At 36.7% G+C, this 15,434-nt stretch overlaps 1 protein-coding gene across 1 annotated transcript in view; it reads left to right on the forward strand.

The window, feature by feature from the left end:
- Positions 1 to 11,144, forward strand: part of STOML3 (stomatin like 3) — a 35,547-nt gene extending 24,403 nt beyond the window's left edge. Inside the window, exons 5-7 of the mRNA XM_006915780.2 lie at positions 7,554 to 7,757; positions 9,426 to 9,560; positions 10,909 to 11,144. Of these exons, the coding sequence (XP_006915842.1) occupies positions 7,554 to 7,757; positions 9,426 to 9,560; positions 10,909 to 11,133 (564 nt within the window). The 3' untranslated portion in view covers positions 11,134 to 11,144. The remainder of the gene's footprint in view (positions 1 to 7,553; positions 7,758 to 9,425; positions 9,561 to 10,908) is intronic.
- The last annotated feature ends 4,290 nt before the right edge of the window (positions 11,145 to 15,434 follow it).

The raw sequence follows: 15,434 nt of genomic DNA on the forward strand, positions 1-15,434 counted from the left end.
TATTGTTGTCCATAGTGGCTGCACCAGTTGCATTCCCACCAGTGGAGCATGAGAGTTCCTTTTTCTCCACATCCTCTCCAACACTTGTTATTACTTGTTCTGTTGATAATAGCTATTCTAACAGATGTGAGATGATATCTCATTGTGGTTTTGATTTGCATTTCCCTAATAGCTAGTGATGTTGAACATCTTTTCAAATATTTGTTGGCCATTTGTATATCCTCTAGGGAGAAGAATCTGTTCAGGTCCTCTGCTCACTTGTTGATTGGATCGTTTTTTTTTTGTTGTTATTGTTATTGAGTCGTATGAGTTCTTTGTATATTTTGAATATTAGGCCCTTATCGGAAGCATTGCTTGCGAAAATATTTTCACATTTGGATGATTGTCTCTACCTTGTTGATGATTTCTTTTGCAGAGCAGAAGATTTTAGTTTGATGTAGTCCCATTCATTTATTTTAGCTTTTACTTCCCTTGCTTTTGAGGTCAAATTCAAATAATTCAAAATTAAGTCCAAGTTCCTTGAGTTTAGTTCCTATGTTTTCTTCTATGCATTTTATTGTTTCAGGTCTTATATTCAAGTCCTTAATTCATCCATTTTGAGTTAATTTTGGTGTGTGATGATAGACAAAAGTCTAATTTCATTCTTTTGCAGGTGGCTCTCCAGTTTTCCCAGCATCAGTTATTGAAGAGGCTTTCCTTTCTCCATTGTATATTTTTTCTCGAAATTTTTTGCCCATATAAATATGGGTTTATTTCTGGACTCTCAATTCTGTTCCACTGGTCTATGTGTCTATTTTCTTGCCAATACCATGCCATTTTGATTATTGTCACTTTGTACTATAATTTTGTAGTTGGGCAGAGTGATAACTCCAGCCTCATTCTTTTTCTGCAGGATGGCTTTGGAGATTCAGGGTCTTTTGTGTTTCCATAGAAATCTGATGATTTTTTGTTCTATTTCTTTAAAAAATGCCGATGGGATTTTGATAGGGATTGCATTAAATCTGTGTAATGCTTTAGGTAATAGGATCATTTTAACTATGTCGATTCTTCCAACCCAAGATCACAGAATATCTTTCCATTTCTTTGTATCTTCTTTATTTATTTTGGTCTTCTATTTTTATTATATAGATTTTTCACATGTTTTATTAGATTTATTCTTAGGTATTTTATTCTTTTTGTTGCAATTGCAAAAGGAATTATTTTTTCTAATTCTTTTCCTGACATTTCATTATTAGAGTATATAAACGCTATGGATTTTTGAACATTGATTTTGTATCCAGAAAATTTTCTGTATTTGCTTATTGTTTCTAGTAGTGTTCTTGTGGAGTCTTTAGGGTTTTCTATATGGAGAATTATGTCATCCACAAATAGTGACAGTTTGACTTCTTCATTTCATATCTGGATGCCTTTTATATCATTCTCTTTCCTGATTGCACTCGCTAAGACCTCCAATGTTATATTAACAACAGTGGCGATAGTGGATAGCCTTGCCTTGTTCCTGATCTTAGAGAAAAGGTTTTCAGTTTTTTACCATTCAGTATAATGTTGGCTGAGGGTTTGTGATATATGGGCTTTATCATATTAAGGTACTTTCCTTCTATACCAATTTTGTTAAATGTATTGATCATAAATGGATGCTGTATCTTGTCGAAGGCTTTTTCTGCATCTATTGATAAGATCATATGATTCTTATTTTTTAATTTGTTTATGTGGTGTATCATATTAATCGATATGTGTATTTTGAACCATCCCTGTGCCACTGGAATGAAGCTCACTTGATCACGGTGTATAATATTTTCTATATGTTGCCATATTCGAAATGCTAGTATCTTATTTAGGATTTTTGCATCTGTGTTCATGAGAGATATTGGTCTGCAGTTTTCAGTTTTGTGTTATCTTTACCAGGTTTTGGTATCAGGGTAATATTGGACTTATAAAATGTGTTGGGAAGTATTGCCTTCTCTTTGATTTTTTGGAAGAGTTTGAGAATAGGTATAAATCTTCTTTGAATGTTTGGTAGAATTCACTGGTGAAGCCATCTGGTCCTGGATTCTTAATTTTTGGTAAGTTTTTGATGATTGTTTCAATTTCTGTACTGCTGATCGATCTATTTAGATTTTCCCGTTCTTCTTGATTCAGTCTAGCAAGGTTGTATTATTCTAAGTACTGGTCCATTTCTTCTAGGTTATTAAATTTGGCATTATATACTTTTTCATAGTATTCTTGTATGATCCTTTGTATTTGTGTGATGTCTGTCATCCTTTCCCCTCTTTCATTCCTGATTTTATTTGTGTCTTTTCTTTTTTTCTTTAGTGCGTATAGCCAGGGGTTTGTCAATTTTATTAACTTTCTAAAGAACCAGCTGTTTGTTGCATTTATTTTGTCTATTGTTTTTTTTTTTCCAATTTCATTTATTTCTGCTCTAATTTTGATGATTTCTTTCTGTCTGCTAAATTTAAGCTTCATTTGTTTTTCCTTTTCTGTTTTTTTTTTTAACATGAAATGCTAGGTTGTTTATTTGGGCTCATTCTTGATTTCGGAGATAGGCCTGTAATGATATGAACTTTCCTCTTATGACCACTTTTGACCTGTCCCAAAAGTTTTGATATGTTGTACTATCATTATCATTCTTTTCTATGTATCTTTGATCTCTCTTTTTATTTCTTCTCTCACCCAGTTATTCTTTAGTAGAATGTTGTTTAATCTCCATGTATTTTTGATTCTTCCTGATTTATTTTTGTAGTTGATCTTTAGCTTCAAAGCATTATGATCAGAGAATATGATTGGTATGATTTCAACCCTCTTATATTTGTTGAGGCTATCTCTGTGTCCCAATATGTGGTCGATCCTTGAGAATGTTCCATGTGCACTACAGAAGAATATATAAGCAGCTGTTTTGAGATGGAAGGCTCTGTATATGTCAATTATGTTCAGTTGGTCTAATGTGTCATTGTTGAAAGGCTCTGTAAATGACAATTATGTCCAGTTAGTCTAATGTGTCATTTAAGGATGTTATTTCCTTATTGATTTTCTGTTGGAATGATCTGTGCATATCTGACAGTGAGGTATTTAGGTCTCTTACTACGATAGTGTTTTTGTCTGTTTCTTCCTTTAGTTCTGTTAGTAATTGCTTTATATATGTCGGGGCTCCCTGATTGAGAGCATGGATATTAATAAGTGTTATGTCTTCTTGGTGCATGATTCCCTTTATCATTATGAAGTGTCCCTCAGTACCTTTTTTATTTTGAAGTCTAGTTCGTCTGATATTAGTACCACTACTCCCACTTTTCTCTGAATGCCATTTGCTTGAAATATCATTTTCCACCCTTTCACTTGAGTCTATATTTGTCTTTAGAGCTGAGATGTGTCTCTTGGAGGCAGCATATGGTTAGGTTTTGTTTTTTGATCCAATCTTCAAGTCTGTATCTTTTTATTGGTTTGTTCAGTCCATTTAAATTTAGGATGATTATTAAAATATGAGGTCAACTAAAAGCCATTTTATTTTTTGCTTTCTAGTAGCTTGATGTTTCCATTGCTTCTTTGTCCTTGTGTTTCTGTTTTCTTTATTTTGGTTGTCTTTTGTGGGTTTTTCCTCTGGTCCTTCTTGTTTTATGTTACATACTGTAGTTCTGAATCTTTGGTGTCTTTACCATTATTAATATGTAAAGGATAGTAATACATATACAGTCGTCCATTTTCTTCTGTGTGTGCCTTATCTCTATTCCTCTTTGTAAATTTGGATCTATGAATCTTCCCCTTTTCAGTCATTGTTGTCTCAATTTGTTCCTATATATGTTGAACGTTCATTACTATCCTGTTCTTAATAAGAGTTGCACTCTTCTGCTTCTATCTGACTGCTTGCTAGTCACCTTATTCCTAATTATGTTTTCTTTTTTTTCATATTGTTTTAGGTGACCTGACCCCTTTCAGTATTTCCTGTATGCATGAGTAGTACTAGAGAATTCCCTCAATTTTTGCATATCTGGAAAGGTCTTTATTTCTCCTTCATAGCTAAAGAAGAGCTTAGCTGGATACATTGTTCTTGGTTGGTAGTTCCTTTCGCTTAATAGTTTGAATATTGGTTTCCACTCCTTTCTGGATTGTAAGGTTTATGCTGAGAAGTCCAATGATAATCTAATAGGTTTTCCTTTATAAATTACCCTCTTCTTTTCCCTGCCTGCCCTGAGAATTCTGTCTTTGTCACTGATTTTTGATAATTTTAATACAATGTGTCTTGGAGATGGCCTTTTTGGGTTGAGATAATTGGGTATTTTGTTGACTTCTTGAATTCTAAGCTCCAGTTCATTCCTTAGATTTGGGAAATTCTCGTCAATATTTTGTCTGAAAATGCTTTCTAATCCCTGCTCCTTTTCCTTCCCTTCGAGAATGCCCATTATCCTTATGTTTCCTCTCCTGATGGTATCAGCTAGTTCTTGTATTTCTCTTTCATTATTTTTCATTCTTCGGTTTCTGTCTTATTCCTTCTGATTTATTTCTAGATTTCTGTCTTTGATATCACTGATCCTTTCCTCCATTTGGTCCACTTTATTTTCCAAGCTTCCTATTTTTTTTTTTTCAACTCTAACAATTTGTTCTTTATATCCAGAAGTTCTGTTTGGCTCTATTTGAGGGTTTCAGTCTCCTTGCTAAAGAACTCATTTTGCTCATCTAGTTGTTTTTTCAATTCCTGAATTTGTTGATATGAATCATTTCAGATCTCATTGAGTTCTTTCAGAAGTACTATTCCGAAGTCTCTGTCATTTAAGTTGCATATTTCTATGTCTATAAGCTTATTTTCTGGAGATTTGTCTCTTTCTTTCTGACATGCCTTGTCACCTTATTTATTCATGGTATTTAATGGACTATTTCTCTGCCTGGGCATTAATGGAAGTGTATTCTGCTGTTTTTCCAGGAAGAAGATTTATTATATAAAGGTCTCTCTTTAGCTTGTGGTAGTACTTATGCATAGATCTTATGCTTCGATGTGCTGGTGTGTAGTTTGGGTGTTTTTGTTGAGTTTTAGATGTTTAGCTTGTTGTTGTTTCAAGGGGAGAGATCTGGAGATGTCTCTCACTCTGCCATGTTTCTGGCATCACTCTAATGCTATTAACTTGAGCTATCTGAATCATCATACGGAACATCTCACATCATGAATTGTATCATAGATCTTCTTTGAGATGTCCACAAATTGATTATCGTCAAACACATCAAAAGCATTTTTATTTAAGGCTTACTTCCAAGGCAACATTCACTTGTGTTACAAACTCAGGAATTGCCACAGCTCCATGTGTTCAACATTCTGAAAGATACAATTGTCAAATATTTGATTTAACTCTGTCCTAGCTTTTAAAATTACTTCTTGAAATTCTGATAATAATCTAAAGGAGTAATCTTTATGAGTGACCATTTTTTTCCCCTCTTGGCTGCCTTGAAAATTTTTTTTTTTTTGTCATCGATTTTGACCATTTTAATATACTGTGACTTGAGAAGGCCTTTTTAGATTGAGATAATTAGATGTTCTGTTTGTTTTTTGGATTTGAAGATTCCCTCTCTCTCTCTCTCTCTCTCTCTTTTTTTTTTTGACAGGTTCGGGTAATTCTCATCAGTTATTTGTTTGAATTAGCTCTCTGTTTTCTTTCTTTCTTCTCCTCTGGTATTCCCATTACTCTTCTATTGTTTTTTTTTTTTCCTGTTGGTGTCAGATAATTTTTGTAGAGTTCTTTAATTGTTTTCACTCTCAAGTCTCTCTCTTTCTTCATTTGTATCATTTCCAGATTTCTGTCTTTGATATCACTAATTCTTTCCTTCATCTGGTCAGCTCTGTGTTCCCAAGCTTCCTATTTCATTTTTCATATCTTTTAGTGAGTTCTTCATCTCCAGAAGTTTTATTCGGTTCTTTTTTATAGTTTCAATTTCCTTGGTATTCTTGTTGTTCATTGATTTTGTTTCTAAGCTTATTAAACTGCTTATCAGAACTTTATTGCATCTTGTTGAGTTTTCAGAAGTGCAAACTTGAATTCTCTATCATTTAAAACATATATTACTAAGTCTTTAAATTTATTTTCTGGATATTTTTCATTTCCTTTCTGAGCTTCTTTGTTACTTTGGTTGTTTGATGGACTATTTCTTTGCCTAGGCATTCATAGGAATTTAATCTGCTTTTTTTTTTAAAAAAATAAATTTATTATATAGTGATCTCTTTTTTGCAGGTTGATTAGAAGAGGTTTTTCTTTTGATTTCCAGTTGGTGGCGCCAAAGCGTCCTGCACTACATATGCCTGCTGAATCTCTGCTATGAGGTTAAAAATGACCTTTATTCTCTGCACAAGTGTTTGTCTCCTTTGTGACCATATGGCTTCGGTCCTAGGTCTCCTCTCCTGCAGGAGAAAGTGAAGGACAATGAGGTTCCGAGCCTCTTAAAAGGATCTGAAGTCTTTGTACTGTCCCAACAGTCAGAAGCAATGCTTTACTGTCTCTTTCCAATTCAGCCTCAATGGGTGGAGGTTTGGGAGAGAGCCGTTGCGGCTGTTTTTCATTCAGTAATCTGACCTTCAGACTCTGTATTTCTGTGGGACCGGATGCAGTGTATGTTTCAGTTCTGGTTGCACAAATTCTTCTGGAGCTCTGTTGTAGCTCTGGGAGGGTACACAGTGGAGGGTAAGCTCTGAGAGGTGGCCAGTCTCCATGTCTCAGCTTTCTGCATGGCAATGGTGGTTACTAAGACTCAGCTGTCGCCTCCCCATGCTTGGTCTCTGCCCCGCTCTCTGCCCTGATTACTGGGCTCTGCTGTGTGGAATACGATGATAATTCAGGCAAGACTGTTCAGGGCTTTAATGAGCGAAAAACCACCATGTAATTTCCCCCTCCTCCTCGTCCTACAGGGAGGGCACTCTGGGCTACATTCCACAGGACATATCTTTGTTTCTTTCCTGTCTTGTGCAGTTGGCCTACCTTCAGATACTCTGATATACAGATCTTTCAAACATGCTTGTGTGCTGGTTAAATGTTATCTTTTGGATTGTAGATTCCAGCTTGTAATTTCAAGGGGAGAGTTCAGGGGAAATCCCTCACACCGCCATGCATCTGACATCACTCATTTTGATTTATTTGAAGATAGAACAAGGTCTATATTCTGGCACTATCTATGTTTTCTAAGCATTACTTTTCATCAAGTTTGACAAAAACTGAAAACCAAAAAGATTTCAGGTATCAGGGAAACAAGTGTTTTGCTTCTGTTTAGAAGGTAGAACAGTTCTACTATGACATTTTATAATGAAAGTGCCTATTCTCACCATAGCAAATCAAGGCCTCTGCCTATGTGATGTGACACTTCTTTAAGGTGAACTTACAGGGTTAGGTACAGACCACACATGTGCAAGTATTTTGTTATCAAGTAGGATGTTATTACATTTAAGCCAGGACAGATTTGGGGTGGACTGTTGGCATGAGTTTTCGGTAACACTTCCTATGGAAGAGAGAGCTCTTAGGCTGGTTGACACTTTGTTGATCATTGTGAAAGTCACAAACATGTGATTTTCCCATTCTTCTTTCTAGATTCTCACCAGAGACTCTGTGACTACACAAGTGGATGGAGTCGTCTATTATAGAATCTATAGTGCTGTCTCAGCAGTGGCTAATGTCAATGATGTCCACAAAGCCACATTTCTGCTGGCTCAGACCACTCTGAGAAATGTCTTAGGGACACAGACTTTGTCCCAAATCTTAACTGGCCGAGAAGAGATTGCCCACAACATCCAGGTAAAGATACTGGGAATTAATAGCCTGCTTCTTTAATTCATTCATTTTAGTTATTGGTGATTACCAAATATCAGCAGTTCAAAGTGCCCCCATGTATACACACAGACACAAGTAGACACACACACAGCTAATCTTAACAGATGGGCTCTGCTTGTGATTTCATTTTTTTAATAATCAGGAGGTATAGATATAAATATCTGAGTGGGAGAAGGACTCTGTTGAAATTGGTCACCATATACATTTTCTTTGGGATTTAAAATTATGAATTAACATTGCATGCTTTAGCTTTTTCTGAAAAGGTTAGAGATCAGATTTATTTTTTAGTCTAGATTACTCCAGCAGTATCTCTATTTTTTAACCATCATATATTTCTACATTTCAGTGGAGTGTGAAAGTTAGAAGAGGATTCAATTCAGATAGGACAGGCTTGTCATCTCAGGAAAACCTTATATTATGCTACCAATATCATAATGATAATATTGATGAAGATGTACAGGTATCCATCCTACTTCTTGCACACCCTAGTTTTTAGACAATCACATTTCTCTATTTTCCTAAATAAATTAAATTTTTATTCTGAGTCTCCCTAGTGTAAGTTAGGGGGGAAATTCAATTTGGGTCCTTCTTGGCATCTCCAGTCCATAAGGTAGCTAAGGCCCGAAGGTTTTATGAGATAATATTGGTTCCACATAATAACTCTCCATATCATTTTTGTAAGAGCCTTGTGCTTTTGATAACTTATATTTTTCTTTGGCCACAGTTAGGTCATTAGCTTCTTGTGAGATCTCACCATGTCCTGCATTTTGCCGGGATCATGGAAAGGCAAAGGTAACTTGCCATTTTGTAGCACAGAGGGTTCTGACTCCTCCCCTTCGAGGGGAACTATCCATTTGATCTCACACTATTTCTCAAGACATTCTTTATCATCTCTTCCCCCTCCAGATAACCAGCAAAATATCTTCAATGGTTTTAATCTTTTACAAAGGACAAGAAGATCTTTGACTTTAGGCTATGTCTGCTCTAAAAATATGTCTTGCTACCTGTTTAAAACTGGCCACAAGACAGAAGTTAAACAGAGCAAGACAAATAGTATTTCAGAAAGATCCAATAAAAATATTTATTGAGTCATTATTAAGAACTGGTAGATATCTTACATGTATTATCTCTAAACCTCATGACAATCCTGAAACTGAACCTAGCAATTTTATTGGTGGAAAAACTGAGAATCAGAGAGGTTGAGTAACTGGCCCAATGATTCGCAGCTGCAAATGGCAGAGCCAGGACAAAATCCAGGTCTGTCTGAAAAGCTCATGCATTATTGCTTGCCTGATGTCAGTGATGAGTAAATTTGGGATATTTGTTCAAATCTAGGTAGATAAACTATACTTTATTAAGGATGTTTTTGGAGTGAATCCTGCTGGGATGCCACCCACTAAAAGATCCATCAAGTTTTCTTCCTGAATCCTTTCTGAGATTCACTTCAATCTCAAGAAATGAACAGTAAGGATGCTAACTCTTACTGCCTTCCCAAATTGTCTCATTCAAATACTAAAAATACAAAAGAAGAAAAGTAGAGGACTTTATTCTTTCAAATATACACCATATCTGAAATACATATCCTATAACTGTTTTAATGGTCAACGTTTTTTTCTCTTGATTTGGAAACAGACCTTACTTGATGATGCCACTGAGCTTTGGGGGATCTGGGTGGCCCGAGTGGAAATCAAAGATGTCCGGATTCCTGTGCAGTTGCAGAGGTCCATGGCAGCTGAAGCTGAGGCCACTCGGGAAGCCAGGGCCAGGGTAAGGGCTACGGTGTTTACACTGGAGGACAAGCTGCCTATCCTTGGAGCAGACAAGAATAGAGCTTGGATGACAGATCTGGCTCTGTCAATTCTTTTGATAAGAAAAAGGGTTTTTTTCTCCTACAGGTTTGCCTGAGAATTTTCCTTTGAATTAGAAGGTAATTTGGAACTTAGTGTACCTCAAGGAATCTTGTACATGTCTTATGTCAAGGGAGTACTCAGCAAGTTGCTTAGTTGCTTGGAAATGTGGGTTCCAACTTTGGTGACACATTAGAGTCTCCTAGAGAAAATTGAACTAAGCAAACACCAGTTCCTAAGCACCATCTCAGATTCTGTGATACAGTCTTGGGTGGGCCAAAGAACCCACATTTTATAAAGCTGGTGGTTCCAACGTAGCCAACTTGCTGCCTCTATTTTGAGTATCATCATTCCAGTACGTTAAGTGTTCTAGAAAAAAAAAGGCAGAGGTGATTAACTACAATCCAGGATAGAGTTACAAAATGTAAGTATACTCTGGCCTCCAGTATTCTTTCCTCTGTTGGATTTATAGCCTCATGTCTGTGTGGATGGGTTTCCTGAAGTATCAGAAACCAATTAAGATTAGAAGTCTTTCTTGTACCTTCTTTGGTATCTTATTGTGAACCAGTGAAGGTTTTCTCTTCATTCCTTACCTATTTCTGGTTTATCTGCTAAGCTCTAGCAGCTTCCAGGCAATGGACTTAGCCATGACAAACTGGAGGATGCTTTCTTACACAGGCACTGGGTGCCCACAGTTGGGGCAGCTTGGACTATCTGAGAACTAGAAGAGAAACAGTGTACATAAGAGATTTCCAATGAGTGTTTTCAGACTGGCACTTGCTGCTATTTGTAATCAAGAGAAGAGAAAACTTGAAACAATTCTTACTTTGTAAGAATGAGACTAAGTTGGCAACAGAATGAAATGAAAACCTCTCCTATGATAAATAAAGTCAATAGAAAAAAGCCAGGTGGAGACCTTGAATTTCAGACTTCTTTGAAAACTAGTGCAGCAGAAGTGAAGCTCTAAAGTGATTCCAGAGTATTACTGAGGTGGATGGCTCTGTATTCATTTAGGTTAAAGATGATGATTTTATTTTGCTTGAAATTGAAATCTAGGGACTCATACTTTGTAAACTACCTCCGTACTTCCTGTGACCCCTCAAATTTCTCTAATTACATTAGGATGTGAAACTTTTGTCCTTGCTGAATAAGTGAATAGATATGGCAAAGTGGGACTGGGAAGAAGATATCAGTATGCAACCAGAAAAAGAAAACACTAGTCACAGTTGTAAACTTATTTCTAAACAGTTTTATTTTTGTTGTTTTAGGTCCTTGCAGCAGAAGGAGAAATGAATGCTTCTAAATCTATGAGGTCAGCTTCCATGGTGCTGTCTGAGTCCCCCATAGCCCTCCAACTGCGTTACCTACAAACCTTAACCACTATAGCCACAGAGAAGAATTCCACCATCATATTTCCTTTGCCCATAAACATACTAGAGGGTATTGGTGGTGTCAACTACAATAACCATCAGAAAGTTTCTAACAGATCCTGAGGTCCTCCTGCTATAACCAGCCATTGCTTAGGGAGTCATGTCTATTCCAGTGAAAAACCAGCAAGTAAAAGTGTTGATAATTTCAACACTATTCAAGCAGAGTAACTCCACAGCTGGAGTAGTAGTATTAGAGAAATGCTATAGAGGCTATAACAAATGAACAAACAAATGAACAAACAAACAAACAAAAAAGCCAAAACGAGGGCTGTGTACTACTTTTATTTTTAAGAATATAAATAACTTTGCATTGTTCTTATAATAATCAATTAGTAGCTGTCCTTTACTTATAGCAGAAACTCTCTTGCAGTAAGGGGAAGAAATCCTTGGGTGATTATGACTAAGATTTGCTTTTTAATTGTTTTAAAAAAGAACTCTAGATAATATGTAAAGTAAGATAGGCCTCATATTTATACTAGATATTTGATTTATAATTCCAAAGTAATATTTGCTAAATCTCCAAGAATTACAATCAACCTCTACAATTCTTAAAATTATGATGGATTTTGATGCAAAAGATTAAACAGGCACTGAGGCTTTCAGTTGCAAACATCATTAATTCCCCAGAGCAGACTGCTTTCAGCTTTCTTACTGCATGTCCTCTTGCTGGGAATAATGGTCAATTCTGAACCCCCCAGCACCTTTGTCAGAGGGTGAGACAAGGTACAGCGAAACAGATTCCAGTCAGTTTATTTTCTTATCAGTGAGAATACTTGCAAAAGATTTTGTAGGCACAAAAAAAATTGTTTTTAAACTTTATTCTCCTCCAAAACAAAAACAAACACAGGAAAAACAAAAACCAAAACCCAAAAAACCCTGTTAAAAATAAAGAAGCCATAGAATGTAGACGTGATGTATTTAAAAAAGCTGCTTTGTCAGAGATTATTTTCTTGCTATGGTGAATTTTTATTTTGGGGTCCATTTTGAGCAATGGGATAGACTTTTTAAGTTACCGTTTAAGTTACCATTGAACGTTACACTGTGCTCAGCCCTGTATGGATGCTAAGAAGTATACTTATTTTACAGATGAGAAAGTGATGTCAAAAGGTTAAATAACTTGTCCAAGGTCCCTCAGGTAGTGAATGTAAGGTTAAGATTTAAAACCAGGTCTGACTCCAAGGTTCTTGCTCTTAAACTTGGGGGAGGTGGGAGGGGAAGGGGATAGGGCCCTTCCATGCCATTTTTGCCTTCAATTCCAAACCTTTAGGTTCTGGAGGTATGAGAGTTCCACTGTGTCCAAGATTGTGATAGCATGCATACACATGCATGTGCACACTTCTCACACACTTCACATTCTTTTGCATACTCCGCATGTACTCCTCATGTACCCCCTCCCCATAACACCTACTCCCCGCATACCCCTACCTCTGCTCATATCTCATCCATGTATTCCCCTCACACACACCTTTTCACCACATAAATATTATCTGCATATAAATGCAAAATGGGAAACATACTCCACCTTTTTATTGTAACCTCTTTTTTTCCTGGTGAAATCATATTATACTTGATATGATTTTTGAACAAGCCACAGCTTATGAATCTTTTAGTAAATTATACTGACTCTATGAGTCTAACATTAATTTCTGACCTGCCTAGGTTTATATGTATTTTTAATAGGCGGAATACTTGCATTTTAATAAAAATAGAGGACAGACAAAAACTTATAGCGCATCCACATCAGCCAGAATCTGAATCTATGAAGTCATACCATGAAGGCATTCAACCAGTGACCCTCTATATTATGAATAGTGGTGTGGAGAATTGCTGAGGTACCTGTGGCATTGACCATCACCTGAGGAGGGAAGCTCTACTTTTACAAGATTTGGCCTACTGCAAAAATCTCTTCCTAGCCTATTGGAGAAATCTATAATTATTCCCTGTTTTGGTTTTCATGATTACACTAAAAATGCAAATTTTTCCTGTCAGTGTACAGCAAACTGTAAACTAATGGTTCTCTCTGGAGGTCATTGTTCTCTCACTCACTGAAAGCCCTTTTTCAAAAGCACAGACCCCTTGAATCCCCAGGGTAGGAAGGAGGGTGTGACAGTTATATTGGAATATCTCTGATAAGCTTGGTGGCATGAGAGGTCTCCTTGATTTCTCCCTTTGAAATTACAATAATCGGAATAGCTACAATCCAGCAGAAAACACCTAGCCTAGTCCACAAACATGGCTGAGAGATCCACTCATCAGAGCATCTGAAGGTGGTTGAATCAGACTAGCAAGAGAGGAGGAAAGGTAGAGGAGCAGAGACCGTTGCTAGAGGTGCAGCCCAGAGCTCTTTGTATGATGCAGGTAGAGGAGGGAATTAGGTGGCAGTTTGTACTCTCTGTAACCTCAAGGATTCCTGCCTGTGTGATCACCATATACCACATGGCAGAGCCCAGTGATCAGGGCAGAGACAAAATATAGATGGGCGACAGCTGTGTTTTAGCAACTGACATTGCCAGGCATAAAGCTGAGTCATGGAGCCTGGCTACCTCCCCACACCCTTCCAGAGCTTGCCTCCCTATACCCTCCCAACATTGCAACATCAAGTACACCAGGAACTGAGGGGATGCACACTGAGGTTGGTTCCAGTGGCAGGGGGGAAGAAATAGCTGTCAGGCAGCTGAAGCATAGAGGCCAGTATTACTAGAAGGAAAATAGCCACAGACACACTGACAGCATCTTCTAACCCACCCCACACCCACCTATCCAGGCCGATTTGAAGGGAAGCAGCAAAACACTGCATCTGGCTGCTGAAGTAGTACTGAGACTTGAGCTCATCAGAGGCTCAGATTCCCATCAACCATTACATTTTCCCATGGGGGTAATGCCCTAGGACTGGGGCAACCTGGTTACAGAGGATACACATAACTCTCCAAGGAATAAAGAGGGGTGTGTGTGTGTGTGTGTGTGTGTGTGTGTGTGTGTTGTGTAATTTTTTTTTTTTTCCTGCAAAGCAGAGATCAAGGAGGCCTGAGCAGTGCAGGAGGCTTGTGCGCCACCTACTGGAAAACGAAAGAAAAACTTCTTATCAACCCGCTAGAGAGATCATGCTAAATAATATTTTTTAAAAGCAGAGTACATTCCCATGAATGCCTAGGTGAAAAAATAGCCATAAAATACCATGAACATCTAGGATGACAAACAGCTCATAAGATAATTAAAAAATCTCCGGAAAATAAACTTACGGATATAGAAATATATGATTTAAATGACAGAGTATTCAAGATTGCACTTCTGGAAAAAAAAAACTCAATGAGATGCAAGAAAATTCTGATCAACAGTTCAATGAATTCAGAAACAAAATAAATGAACAACAAAAATACTTTATCATAGAGATTGAAACTCTAAAAAAGAACCAAATAGAAATTCTGAAGATGAAGAACTCATTAAAAAAGATGAAGAATGAAGTAGCAAGCTTAGGAATAGAGCTGACTAGATTAAAGAAAGAATTAGTGATATCGAAGACAGAAATCTGGAAATGATGCAGATGGAAAAATAGAGAGACTTAAGAGTGAAAAACAAAAAGAACTCTACAAGAACTATCTGACACCATCAGAAAAAGCAATATAAGAATAATGGGTATACCAGAAGGAGAAGAGAGAGTGAAGGAAAGAGAGAGCCTATTCAAACAAATAGTCCATGAGAATTTCCAAAATCTATGGAAAGAACTGGGTCCTCGAATTCAAGAAGCAAGCAGAAGACCTAATTATCTCAATCCAAAAAGGCATTCTCCACCCCCCGCCAAAAAAAAAAAAAAAACCCAAACCAAAAAGGCTTTCTCCAAGACACATTATATAAAATTGTCAAAAATTAACGACAAAGAAAGAATTCTCAAGGCAGACAGGGAAAAGAAGACTGCAACCTATAAATGAAAACTCATTAGATTATTATTGGACTTCTTAGCAGGAACTTTACGAGCTTGGAGGGAGTAAAATCAAACATTCAAATTAACAAAAAGAAAAAAATTATCAGCCAAAAATAATATATCCAGCAAAGTTCTCTTTTAGATATGAAGAAACAAAGACCTTTTCAGACATGGAATCTGAGGGAATTTTCTAGCACAAGACCTGCATTATAGGAAATAATGAATTCAAACAAAAGGACAAGAAAAAAATACAAATCTATGAGTAGGATGAGTAACAGACAGACAGAAACAGGAAATTGCAACCCTTAATTAAGGACAGGGTTTATAAACTTAAATATTACATAATGGTTAAGGGTCAAAAATATTTTAAAAAGAAAAGAAGTTAATAGCTACTGCAACTCAGAAATGAACTCACAACATAAATAGAAATAATTTGAGACAAAAA

Source organism: Pteropus alecto, unplaced genomic scaffold (genome assembly GCF_000325575.1).
Source record: "Pteropus alecto unplaced genomic scaffold, ASM32557v1 scaffold16, whole genome shotgun sequence".
NCBI classification, from domain to species: domain Eukaryota; kingdom Metazoa; phylum Chordata; class Mammalia; order Chiroptera; family Pteropodidae; genus Pteropus; species Pteropus alecto.